Consider the following 14019-nt stretch of genomic DNA (forward strand, 5'->3'; position numbering starts at 1 on the left):
GACAGCAGTCTCCAAAAAAGAAATATGATGTTATTGTCCTTGTGCTACTCAGATAATAATGCAGATTTCACATTATGCTTTTTAAAGTGAGGGAATTCCTTGTAGGTTTGTAGAAAATTAGTCAAAGATGAAATTAGTCCTTATATTGAAAAAGTGGAATTCATCTATGTCTGTCTGTCTGTCTGTCTTGTCTTTCTCTCTCTCTCTCTCTCTCTCTCTCTCTCTCTCTCTCTCTCTCTCTCTCTCACACACACACACACACACACACACACACACACACACATACACACATCCCTCTCCTCTTTCCAACTTCCCTATTTCTGTCAAGGCTATATCTTCCTTCTATTTCTCCATCTTCAGGGTCTCATATTCATCCTCAATCCTTCATTCCACATATTTAATCAATTTCAATTTTTTTTCTGCTCCCATAGTCATCACCTTATTTCAGGTCCCTTTCATTTGTATTCCTTCCACACCTCTGCTTCATATAATCCTTCAGTTTAAATATCATCTCCATGAATCCTTTCTTGACAAACCTCCACCTCAGTTTCTATTGCATCTCTACCCAATTACTGTATATTTATTTTATATACACTTACTTCTGTGTATATGTATCAGCCTCTCACCCTCACCCACTGGAAAGCCCTTTGAGATTATCATTGTATCTGAAATGAGTACAATCTCTGGCATAACTTGTTCAATAAGTATATGTTGATTGATTGTCTCAAGCCTAACATAATATATATGTTTTAAAAAGAAAGTGAATTTGTATTTTAGAATGAAGGGAAATTTTCATATTTGTGCTTCCAAAAGCCAAAATTGCTCTGCAATTAAAAATAAATTAAAATTTAATTACATTATAATTAAAACATTTAAAATCTGAGACAATGTAAATATATTTACAGAGACATATATTATTTCTTCATGATCTGTAGCATAGTGGGGTTCTTTTAGAGCCAAGAATTTTTGCATTCATATTCTGAGACATTAGTGTTGTGACCAAAGGCAAGTCACTTAATCTATAAATTCCTTAGGGGTCCTCAAACTTTTTAAATAGGGGGCCAGTTCACTGTCCTTCAGACTGTTGGAGGGCCGGACTATAGTAAAAACAAAAACTTTGTTTTGTGGGTCTTTAAATGAAGAAACTTCATAGCCCTGAGTGAAGGGGATAAACTTCCTCAGCTGCCGCATCTGGCCCGGGCCATAGTTTGAGGACCCCTGTGACTTATGCAGTTGCTAAGGATTATAAATTCCAGGTGAAGTAGATGCTGATTTGCATCGCTGGATAGTTTCTACATTAGAGAGTTCCCAATAATGATAAAATCACAGATCTGTATACCACCACCACCACCACCCCAAAAAAATAGAGCCTCTGTGGTATTTGCATATTGGACTTTCACATTTTATTGGAATGCCAGAGTAAAGTGGAGAAGAAATGGTTTCCAAGCTCCTTTTTTCCCCTCACTTTCACTTGATATTGAGAAAGTCTTTGAAAATGTGCATTTCTGTGACAGTTTTATTCTTCCTATAGGTGGGAAATCCATATCCTAGTTGAACATCCAACAGGCCACTGAAGAGTAGGTGCTGTAGCTCCCTCTAGTGGCTCACCCCAACCTTGAAGCAGGGCCACCCCCTTAGAATGATTTTATTTCAGGATGTTTGCAATAATAAAAAAGTAAAAAAAAAAAAAAAAAAATGTTCACATGGAAAGAGAGCTTTCAGATTTATAAAATATTTGTTTGGCTCTATTTTGATGCCAATTTAGAAATTTAAATACTAACTTAAAATGTGATTAAAACTCCCTATTCCAATATATTTTTTTATGTTGCTGCTAGGATAGTCTAATTTATTCAGAAATTTGGGTAGCCATGTCAGTATCACACTCAAAAATTTTCCCTGTTTTACTTTCTCTGGCATTTAAGCACCTTCATAAACCTGAGGTGCTCTTCCTTTGTTATGATTAACAAGGCAAGAAAGCTCATATCTCATATTGAGAGGCAACATGGTATAGTGGGGAGAAGTTCAGTTTTTAGAGAAAAAACAAACTTCAAGTCTTTCCTCTGATGTTACTAACTCTGTGACTGTGGAAAAGGTACTTAACTTCTCAGTACTACCAGGTAAGTTCTAAGACTATTTTATGTTATAAACAAATTGCTTATCTGTCTGATAGAGGGAGTTTCATATCAGGTATTGCTTATACGTTAAAAAAAAATGCAGCTCAGAAAACAAAAATCTCATATTATTTTCCTTTATACATTCAGTGACCCAGTCCAGTTGATCTACTCAATGTTACAGAGCCCATAATATACTTTCATAAGTTAGTGTCTTCCTTTAGGTTGTTTTCTGTGAATAGCAAAATAGGCAAAATGAGTAGACACAAAACATCAACTAGATATCAAGACAGTCTTCCTGCAGGAAGGATTATATGAGAGAAAGAAGAAATGTATCCTAAAAAAGGGGCAAAGCTGGGGCAAAGGCAATGGAGGTAGAATATACAGGAAACAGCAAGGAAGCCAATTTAGTTTAGAACATAGTTTGGGAAGGAAAATACTTCATAGGTTTCTGCAAAGCAGTCCAAGATGAGCTTGTGAAGGGTCTTCAAAGCCAAACAAGAGTTTAAAATTGATCCTAGAGGCAATACAGCTACAGGAGCTCTTTTGAGTAGGGAATGACATGAATGGATGTATGTTTTATGACTATCAGTTCCAGAGCCCCTTAAACTTTTCCACTCGCTACCCCTTTTCACATAAGAAATTTTTAGGTGATGCCGGATATAAAGGAACATAAAATAGGTATGCAAATCAAACATTTACTGATAATAATAATTTTATGACTTCCACATTCAGTTATGAGACCCTATATAAGAACACAAACCACAGTTTTAAGAAGCTGGGATTTAGACAATTAAATGGAGAATGCATTGAAGAAGGAGATCTTTGAGATAGAGAGATCAGTTACAATGTTATTGTAATAATTTAGGCAATCAGTAATTGTCCTGAGCTAAGGTGGTGGCTGTGTGAGTGGAGAGATGAATGAAATACACTATCGTTGAGGTAAAGAGGGAAAGATTCAGCAACTGATTGGATATGAGAAATGAAGGAGAAGAAGGAATTGTGAAATGGTGAACTTGGATGATTAGAAATATGGTAATACCTTAAAACAGAAATAGGCAAGTTAAGGAGGGCATTTGGACATGTTGAATTTGACATGTCTTGTAGGACATACAGGTAGAAAAGTCTAATGGCAATTAGTGATACAGGACTGCAGTTTAAGAGAAAGCCAAGGTCTAGAAGTCTTCATGGTACAGTGGAAAGAGTACTGACTCTGGAGTCAAAGGACCTGGGTTCATCTTGAATACTTAATATATCCACGATCTTGCATAAGTCACTTTTAGAGCTTCAGTTTCCTCATTTTTAAAATGAAAAAGTTAGAATAGATTACTTCTTAGGTCCCTTCCAATTACAAACATATGATCATTTGCATAGAGATGATAGTTGAAACAATGAGAAATGAATGATAATCACGATGACATAAAATATAGAAAGAGAAGAAGAGCAAAGATGGTTTCATTTTTGTCTTGATGTTCATAGTGCTGAGCCATATCCAGGATAAGGGTAGGATACAAAGAATCGTCTAGCAAAGAAAACTAAGAAAGAATGGGCAGAAGAGTGGGAGAAGAACTAGGAGAGAAACAATGTCATGAAAGTCCATAGAGATGATAATGTTTTGTAGAAGGGAATAATTTACTGTTTCAAATGTTGTTTAAAAAAAAAAAGTCAAGAAGAAAGATAATGGAGAAAAGGTAATTATTGAATTTTGCAATTGAAAGATTTATTGGTAACTTTAGAGAGAGCAGTTTTATTTGAATGATAACATCAGAAGCCGGATTGCAAGTGGTTGAGAAGAATGAAAAGTTCAATAAGTATTCAAAATTTTAAGTGAATTTAAGTGAAATTATAATATCTTATAACTTTAAAATTGTCTGAAATTCAGCCATCACCTAAAGTAAATTAAATTAAGTTAAATTTAGGAGCTATTATCACTTAAATTAAATCAAGTAAATAGTCTTTTTTTCCACAGTAATGAAAACTTGTAGAGAAAATGAATATGCAACTATTGCTGAACTATTAAAATATATATTTTTTTTATTTGAAGGGAAGGAGAAATTTTTTCATTGTTATAAGTTGTATTATGTTTCTTTATTTTCACTCCTCTTGAAAATACGTAATGTATTCATGTTCCTATTGTCTGCTAAATTAAATTTCTACACAGTGATATTTCAGTTGTCAAACTGAACATATTTTGTTTTAGGGTTCTTTAAGATTTGATGTATGAAATTCTATGAATAAAAATGTTTTCAATTTGTTTTCAATTCAACAAACAGTTATTGAGCACCTACCAAAATAGAAACACTAATACCATTAGTAATTAACATATAAATTATAAATATGGCTTTTGTGATTCCTATCAAAATTTTATCAAATAATTTTGATTATAAACCCCATAAGGGTTTCAGCTCCATGACACTGATTGACCTCCCCATAACACTTGTTTCTCTGCCCACATTAGAGTCTTATAGATTATTAGAACATGTCTTAATCTTCCATTTTCTATTGAGATTTCTGGTGCTGCAAATAAATCTAACTTGTGTTCTTTCTTCATATTGTAACACATTCTATTTGAGGAAAATGTCTCCTTGAATGTTCATTCTGATCTCTCTGGCATTGTATATCATCTTGAAACATTAGGCCTATTTTTGATGGTTATAGAAATATACTTCATTATTCCTTCTCTTGACTAGTCCAAATTCTGTACTTCCTTCAAAGTCTTACTCAAAACTATCTTGTAGCAACTGTCCTTATTCATGATACCATGATGATATGCCAGTGATACTTGGTCATGTTAAAGGTTTTTAATGTTTAGTATTAAATTAATTTAATTTAAAGTTTTAATTATATTTGTATTTGTTCTCTGGATGCTCTGTCTTTTCCTTCCAAGTAAATTGCAAATTCTTTAAGGGCAGAAACTATGTCTTTCTTTTATTTTTGTTACCTTCCCTTTTGTGCCTAATGTAGCATCATATATTTCATGAATATAGCAGGCACTCACCAAATACTTGTGAAATAAATGAATCAACTTGCATAAATATTAAGAAATTCTAAAACAAAAATCTGGATATTCAAGGATTGGAAACCATGCAAAGATATTTTTGTATTTTAACTTTATTTATTTTATTTTCTTAAATTCAGATGCTAGATGAAAACCATCACTTAATTCAGTGTATTATGGACTACCAGAGTAAGGGCAAGACTGCAGAATGTACTCAGTAAGTAATAATGCCATAGAAGTGTTATTCTTGCTTTCTAATGCTGCTTTTGTTTTTAGTGGTAAAGGAAACATATATGTGACAGAATATACTTGGTAATTAACAAGGCTCTATATAATTTGATTAACAGGCTTTAACCAGGACAGATATTTTCTGCTTTCTTCTGGAAGTGGTAGCATTCAATACAAATTAAAAATGGCCCATGGAATAGATTCTTTTACAATTAGTGTAAAAAAAAAAAAGGTTATTAAATTTCAGGCCACATGGCCTAAGATTCTGAGCATCAGACTTGGAATAAGAGACTCTGGGTCTAGCTTTAGACTACTTTTTGTGAGCTCTTAGTCTAATCACTTAACCCTTAATGGCCTAATTTCTAAAATGAAGAGATTAGACTAAATGATCTCTGAAAACCTTCCCAGTTCTTAAATCTATAATATTATAAATAGTTTTTATAAAAAATATTTTGCTAGATTTAAATTAATATAAAAATGATATAAAATATAAATAATAATAAATATATAATATAAAATTTTTCCTTTCAACTTATTTTAGGACATTTGGTTGACATATCAAACTTGTCACTTAGTTTTTGTAGAATCTTTTATTTTGTGCCAAAAGTTGTGTTATTCTTAAGTCCTAGGAAATTCCCATTTTGGATGCTAGTTGTTTTCAGTATAGGTGGTTAGGTTTAAGAATTATATATGTTTTAGAAGTACTAGATTCGGAATAAGAGGACTCAAGTTTTAGTTCTATTAGATTGGACAAATTACTTCTTTGAGCCTCAGTTTCTGTATTTATACAACTTACTTCATAGGATTACAGTGATGAAGGTACTTTGTGAACTATAAAGTGAGATATTAAATAACAATAACTATTAAATTAAGTGCTATAATATGAGAAATCAACTTAAAGGACATTTCTTGACATATATCCACAGAAAATTTTAAAAAAATTCCAAAAAATCCATAATGGTGAACATAAAGGCCTCTTTCTTATGTTTGAATAGAATTTATTTTAAGTATAGAGAATGGTGATGATAACAACGCTAATAATAGATTTTTATATAGCATATTACATACACTACCTCTTTAATCCTCCCAACAATCCTGGAATGTAGGTACAATTTTATTTTACACATTAGGAAACTGAGTCTCCGAAAGATTTAACTGATGTGCCCAAGGTCATAAAGCCAGTAACTTATTAGCCCTGAATGGGACAATATATGCACCAAAGGTTCAGCTTGGCTTTAGTAATTTTCATTTAAAATGAAAGCTGTAGAAGGAGTTTCAGAGATTAGGTCATTCCCAAATTAAGTCATCCGGGACTGCTATTGATTAGGTTATAGGCATTTATTACAGTCTGCTCCTTGGATATTCAGAACTGTACTTGCTAACTTTTTGAACGTAAGTCTAACTGTCTTCCCAGATTTTGTTTTGGACAGTTCTGAAGTTAAAAAAAAAAAAAGTTCACCAAGAAAAGTTAATAGAATTTGATAGATCAGATTGAGTATACTCCACAAATTTGCACTTTCTTTTAGCTACATTGCTGCCATTATATTTGTGGTCTCTCAAAGCAGCGTTTTCCTCATTAAAAGAAAATCCTGTCCCTTAATTACTTTTTTTTTGGAGACAATCAGGGTCACACAGCTAGTCAGTCTTAAGTCTCTGAGGTCATATTTGAGCTCAGGTACTCCTGCCTTCAGGGCTGGTACTCTATCCACTATGCCACCTAGCTAACCCCCCCCCCCAATTACTTTCTAAAGAAATGTTGGCATTTTCTACTATGGCACAGCTAAGATTTCTCTTTGAGTCTTTTTGACATCATATTTATTATTTTCTGTTTTTGGTGTGAGAGGGCTTGTCATTTCATTATAAAGTATATTTTCTATTGAATATTGCCATTTCAGATATATAGCTAAAATGTACAGACTGAGTATTATGGGTTTGATGCTTTCCTGAGTGGAATAGCAGTTTGATTCTGCCTTAGTGGTTGATAGAACCAAGGGACTTTAATGAAACAGCCAGCTTATTTATTTGTTTCTTTTTAATTTTTTATATTATTTTCTGGTGACTCAGAGGCATGTAATAAATATTTGTTGATTGACTGATATTTATGTAATATCATTAAGATATCAGTTATATCAAAAAGATAATTTCATGCTGATTTACATGGGAATGTTCAATATTGGTTCCAGACTCTGAATAATTTTACTCCTTTATCCCATAGATACCAACAAATACTACACAGAAATTTGGTTTATTTGGCAACAATAGCAGACTCTAACCAGAACATGCAGTCATTGCTTCCTGCCGTAAGTACTTCTAACCAGAAGAATATATAATGCCCACTGGAAGAGGGTCATTAATTCTTACCCTTCACTGGATCCCTGGTCTCATGAATGTGGACACTCCCTCCATTGCAGATCATAGCTCATTAATACCTTTACATCCTTTGCATTTCTTGTTTCTGTATTCTCATCTTCAAAGGTCTTATACTGGCTCATCTTGGTATGGAAGTGATCAAGGTAGTTCAAGGAATGGAGATATAAAATATGACTTAGACTTTTCCTTGACAGATTTCTTTATTCTGGGACAGCAGTTTATAGGGGATTTATCCCTTGAGAATTCAAAATTAGCTCCTAATAGATTTGTCCTTATTAGGTTTTCCACTTTGTGTTGAATAGTTATGATTCCACCATATTGGCTTTGTTTGAGTGAATGGAGAGGCGTATAGTCAAAATGAAAAACTGATGGACTTTGAAGTGAGAAAATCTGTGTTAGAATTGTGATAGGAATGAAATTATCATGGCCAAATCAGATAACTTCTCTGAGCCTCAGTTTCCTCATCTATAAAATAGGGATAATACCTGTATTACTTACTTCATTGGGTTGATGTAAACCAAAGTTTGTGATTTATGATTTTGAAAAAAGGGTTTTTAAATGTGACATCATTTTTGCTTCTCCATTGGGAAAACAGACCTGGTAACTCATACTCTCAAGAATTCCTTCATCTAGGGGCAGCTAGATGGTGTAAGAGATAGAGCACTAGTCCTGGAACCAGGAGGACCTGAGTTCAAATGTGGCCTCAGACACTTAATACTTCCTAGCTGTGTGACCCTAAGCAAGTCACTTGACCCCAATTGCCCCCCCCCAAAAATCCCTTCATTTAGAAAGTCAGGAAGTTAGTTCTGTGATTCCTATATATATCTTACAAATTTGTCTGAAGTCCTTTGAGTCCTTGCTTACAGTAACATTTTTGAAATTTCATTTTTGATTTAAGCCTCTCTGTATGATTACTGGTAGACATGAAGCAGTTAAGGGATAAGAAAAGGAATTAGAGAAATACTATAAACTGAGATGCTGAGTGCAAAAGATTTAACGCTTGTCTTATTCAAATCTCCAATGTAAGAACATTTCTACCACTGCTTAAGATAACTTAGATTTATAAAGTTTTTTTGATTGATGCAAGTGACTAATATGGAGGATCAATCCTCATGTTTTAAAAAGTATCAGTTTTTCATATCATTCTCAGCTGAAGAAATTTAAATCTAGCTATTCTTCTTTGGTATTTAAAATAATATGTACAAAAAGATGTTGAATTCTTTCTAAATTGGCTTATTCATTAATTCTAGAACATTTATTAAAGCTTTATGTACAAACATGTGTGGCTAGGTGGGCCAGGGCCTAGAGTGCCAGGCCTGAAAAGTCAGGAAGACTCATCTTCATGAGTTCATATCTGATCTCAAACATTTACTAGCTGTGTGACCCTGGGCAAGTCACTTAACCCTTAACCCATCAGTAAAATAAGGTGGAGAAGAAAATGGCAGACTGGTCCAGTATCTTTATTAAGAAAATCTCAAATGGGATCACAAAGAATCTGACATTACTTGAAACTGACTGAAACAACAACATGTATAAACACAATGCTAAGTACTAAGGAAGAAACGTGACTAAGATTTGTCATTTGCCTATAAGGAATTTATTAATGATGATATGATGAAATATCATTATGATCATATATATAATTAAAGGATTTGTAACTTTAGTAATATTCCTTAATGTAGCCTACAGGCCCTCTCTAACTTAGCAGATGTTTTTTGAGAGTTGTTGTAACCAACAAATGTCTAACTGCCCAAGACTACCCCTTGGACCAGTATGTAGCTATTTATCAGTGAGCATATTATGCTCAAAGACTTTTTCACTGAGGAATATATGTCCAAAACTTACAGTGCTCTCCTGACATAACTAAAACCTGAGCTTCTCTGTATTCTACAATGAGCCATAAAACTAGAACTTTAGTGGGAGCTTATGATGAATATAATTATATACTATAATTACAAATTATAGCACAATACCTAATACATATTTAATAGTCAATAGTATAACAGTATAAAATAGTTTAATATCAGAACAACATTTATTATATTTTCTATAGCATAGTTACTATTGTTGAGTCATTTTAGTTTTGTCCCCTTCATGACCCTGCTTAGGGTTTTCTTGGCAAAAATTCTATAATGATTTTTCTATTTCTAGCTCATTTTCTAGACCAGGAAACTGAAGCAAAAATTTAGGTGACTTGCCCAGGGCCATAATTTGAATTTATGAAGATAAGTCTTTCTAATTCCAAGCCCAATATTCTATTCATTGCATATTCTGATAGTTATTACAACAATGTATAATTACACATTTTACATATGTAATACATAATTATATAAATTAATGATGATGATGGTGATGATAATAAAATTTCTTCTCAAATTTTTTATGGGAGTTCAGAGAGAAACAAGTCATGGGACAAGTCACCATCCTGCTGCTGCTGCTCTTGTTAATGATGTTGCTTTTGTTATTGATAATACTAATTTGTTCTTTAAAATCTGTTTGCTTCAAAACTACAAGGTTGGCCAGCAGATTATGAATGGGGGAAGAGGAGGGCACGTCAGCTCATGATAAATTATCTTCTGATGGCCTAAAATTTTTGTTGGTGTAAGGAGTAACAGTATAGATTGTCCTGGATCTTTTGGCTCACTGAATTATACAAAAAAAACTGTGGTTTGAATGTAACATCTTTTTGTAAATGTTAAAAGTATCAAAATGTTCATAAACTTGATACATAGTTTAGAATTTTCTGTGTATGATGCAGTTTCAACACATTTAATATTAAATGTATTATTTTATGTAATCTCTTGTAGATTGGAACTTCAGATTAAACAGATTTCATACATATACACATTTTTATCTTTGTTTGGAACACATACATTCAACAGTTACTCCTTCTACACAGAAGTTTATGAGGTTAAAAAAATCAAAATGAATGTAGCTACAAGTTTTATTCCAACGCAGTCCTTTTTTTTTTTTTAAATAGCATCTTTCTAATAATAAACTTAAACTCCTTTTGAATGTTTGTAGCCACCAACGCAAAACATGAATCTTGGGCCAGGAGGAATGCCTCAGAGTGGATCCAACCAATCTATCCATTCCCAGAGCAATCTCAGTGACGCCATTGGAACAGGCCTCCCACCATCCTCTCTTATGCAGAGTCAGATTAGCAATGGTAAGCATCAGAAAACCTTTTGTGCTTTTTAAAAAATAGTTGCTTGGCAACAAAATAATTAATGCAAAGTATACTTGGAGGATGGAGGTTTTTTTAGACAAGGTATCTCACCTTTCAGGCTTATGGGAATTTAATCAATCATGTGCTGAAGCAGTCACAAAATGGCTACAGTTAGTTTAGAAACTGCCTTCAAAAAGACTAAATATAATTTAGAGATTAGAGATGTTTATGTGGAGACGTTTAAACAATAGTTAATTGTTCCTAGGCACACATTTATCTAGAATTTAATATGCAAAGAGTGGGTAAAAAGCTGTTATTTTCAGATTAAATAATTTATCTTGAATTCTCCAACTGTTTGAAGAGATATAAGATCCTTTTCAAAATATAGGATATATATTCTTTTTGTAAAAAGCAAACAAAATGATCTTATCTGTGATAACAGTTTATTTCCTTGCAAGCAGTATATCATTTTCTCATTTGTTCAGAATATATAGATGAGGGCAACATAGAGTCATAGTGGACTTTAAAACTGGAAGGGATCTTATAAATTATCTAATTGTATACCTCCTCTTTTACAAATGAGGAAATTTAAGCTCTGTGAGGTGACTTGACTAAGGTCACAGTTAGGAAAATCAAAATTGGTACCTAATTCATTGGATTCCACATCATTTGTTGTTGTCCTCTTCTTCCTCCTCCTCTTCCTTTTCCTTACCCTTTTTCCCTTTTCCCTCTTCTCCTTCCCATAATTATTCTCGAAAATCTCTGGATTTGGGTTTTAACAATTAATTTCACATTGTTCAAGCATTTAATTATTTTCCTAAAACTACATTAAGCTGCTAACTTCAAAAAGAAAGAAGGAAACCATGAAATAGGAACCTTTATTCTCTAAGAATTTCAAAACTTGACCATATCAGACTGAAAAAAACAAAAAAACAAAACAAAAAAAAAACCTAGAGTTTTACATTAAGTCCTAAAGCCCAGGGCTCAACACTTCCTGGCAATGTTTCCCGCATCATAAAACAAAGTCACCTTATTTCATTGTAGGTATTTAAGTACTTGGTTAGGAGAAAATCCCATTAATAAAATGAAGGGGGAGGAAGAGAGGTTAAGTTTAGATTGGTCTCACTGCCTTATCTTTTTTTTGCATCTTTAGACATATTCCCTATTTATTTTAACTCTTTCTCACTTGATCATATACTTGTTTGGTATAATGGAATTTATCTTAATTTGGCTTTTGTGTTTAGGAGAGAGGGATGATGATAATAGAATCATGGAAATTCTCTCCCTTACCAAATGATATGTCCATACCACATTAATGAAGTATAGGACAGGAAAATAGTCTTTTAAAAAAAATTGTCACTGCACGTTTATAATTAGAAAAATGTGAATGAAACCTTACTCAGAAAACATGTGACTGAAGTAAATGAAAGAATATAGAGGGTGAGAAGTAGATAGGGCAAAGAGGTTATAGTCACGAGGGTAGAAAAGGAACTGAGATGAAGAATAATCCAAAAACATTCTGGAAAACAAACAATAATCTGTATGAATGAAGAGGTACTTTATAAATGATTTTTCAAGAGTGACTAGAAATCTAGAAATCCAAGGGTAATTTTGGGAAATAATTCTTGCCGCGGGTCTGAGAGGCTGATGTATGAGTAAATCTCAAAGTAAGTTATATTAATTTAGCATTGTGAATAGAATGCACATCAGGCCTCTGTGAGACATTTGGTTTATTGCCTTTTTAGGATTCTACTGTGTATGTAGTAGAAGAGCATTAAGCAGAAACAGTCTTGGCTCTGCTACTTTTTCTGTGACCTTAGATAAGAGTGTTTATTTCATCTGATCCTCTGTTTCTCAATCTCTAAAATGTGGGAAATAATATATGACCGATTTCAAAAGGTTTTTATGAAGCTTAAATAAAATAGTTATGGACTTTGTAACCATAAGATGTCATATATGTTTTATGTTGTGATTAGGTTAGTTTTTTCTTTAACTTTAAGCATACATGTCCTAATAGCCAAAGCTATAGTTGGACAATATTTATAAAAAAGCATTTTACTATAAATCACTCTTGCTATTGCCTCTTTGAAATAGGTCCAAACCATGTGTCCATGCAGCAATCGGGACAAAACACAATGCCAACAACTTCTATGAGCATGACAGTCAGCAGCCATGGGACGGGACCAGGGTATAGCCACACTGTGCCTGCTTCTCAAAATGTGCCAATGCAGGGCCAAGGATCCATAGGGAATTATGTATCTAGAACCAATATCAACATGCAGTCCAACCCAGGTAATTCATCCTGTTCCCCTTGCTTTACTTTGGACTACAGGCAGTTCCTTGGTGTTCTAATGTGGATGTAGCATGAGATAGTGAACATTTTTTTTTTTTGTACAGAAGTGAAATGTTGTCCTGATCAATGTTTATAAAATAACACACCATTCACTTAAGAATGCTTCAGAAAAATTACAGTGAGCAGCAGAACATCTCAGTTTTAATTTTTATGAGACCTAGGCCTCCATATAAAGTAAGGCAAGGGGGAAAAAAGTGTGTTTATTTGAAAGATGAATCTTAAAGGCTTCAATGCCTGGAGAATAGGAACTAGATTAGTGACATTTCTATATGCAGTGTAAGATCCCCTTTGGTAACCCTGCTACAACCATGCTTTCTGTTATTTTCTGAATGTAGGTACGTTTTAAAATAGCTGACTGAAAAAGATGGGTGATCTGACCATGTAGTAGGATATTGGTTCAGGTTAGTATGCAGGAAATTTAATCTGGATATTGAGGGGGGAAATTAATAAATTTCATAGTCATTTGTGTGGAATAATAGGAAGAGAGTGAAAGAATTCATTATAACAGTTATAATTTTCATTTTAAGGAATATGTATGGTATGGGAGGGAGATAACTCTGATGGCTCATTTAGGAAAGTGTTCTGTATGTGTTCTGTAGTCTCCATGATGCACCAGCAAGCAGCAACATCCCATTACAATTCTGCACAAGGTGGAAGCCAGCATTACCAAGGACAGTCCTCTATTGCAATGATGAGTCAAAGCAACCAAGGAAGCAGCATGATGGGTCAGCGACCAATGGGTCCATACCGCCCTTCACAGCAAGGTAAAATCCAAAAATGTTTCCAGAAA

At 33.5% G+C, this 14019-nt stretch overlaps 1 protein-coding gene across 2 annotated transcripts in view; it reads left to right on the forward strand.

Moving 5' to 3' along the window:
* Positions 1 to 14019, forward strand: part of SS18L1 (SS18L1 subunit of BAF chromatin remodeling complex) — an 80178-nt gene that overhangs the window by 15587 nt on the left and 50572 nt on the right. For both annotated transcript variants that reach the window (XM_031951716.1, XM_003757627.3), the window contains exons 2-6: positions 5250 to 5326; positions 7553 to 7637; positions 10732 to 10876; positions 12971 to 13168; positions 13829 to 13993. In XM_031951716.1, the coding sequence (XP_031807576.1) occupies positions 5250 to 5326; positions 7553 to 7637; positions 10732 to 10876; positions 12971 to 13168; positions 13829 to 13993 (670 nt within the window). The remainder of the gene's footprint in view (positions 1 to 5249; positions 5327 to 7552; positions 7638 to 10731; positions 10877 to 12970; positions 13169 to 13828; positions 13994 to 14019) is intronic.

This window comes from Sarcophilus harrisii, chromosome 2 (genome assembly GCF_902635505.1).
Source record: "Sarcophilus harrisii chromosome 2, mSarHar1.11, whole genome shotgun sequence".
NCBI lineage: Eukaryota > Metazoa > Chordata > Mammalia > Dasyuromorphia > Dasyuridae > Sarcophilus > Sarcophilus harrisii.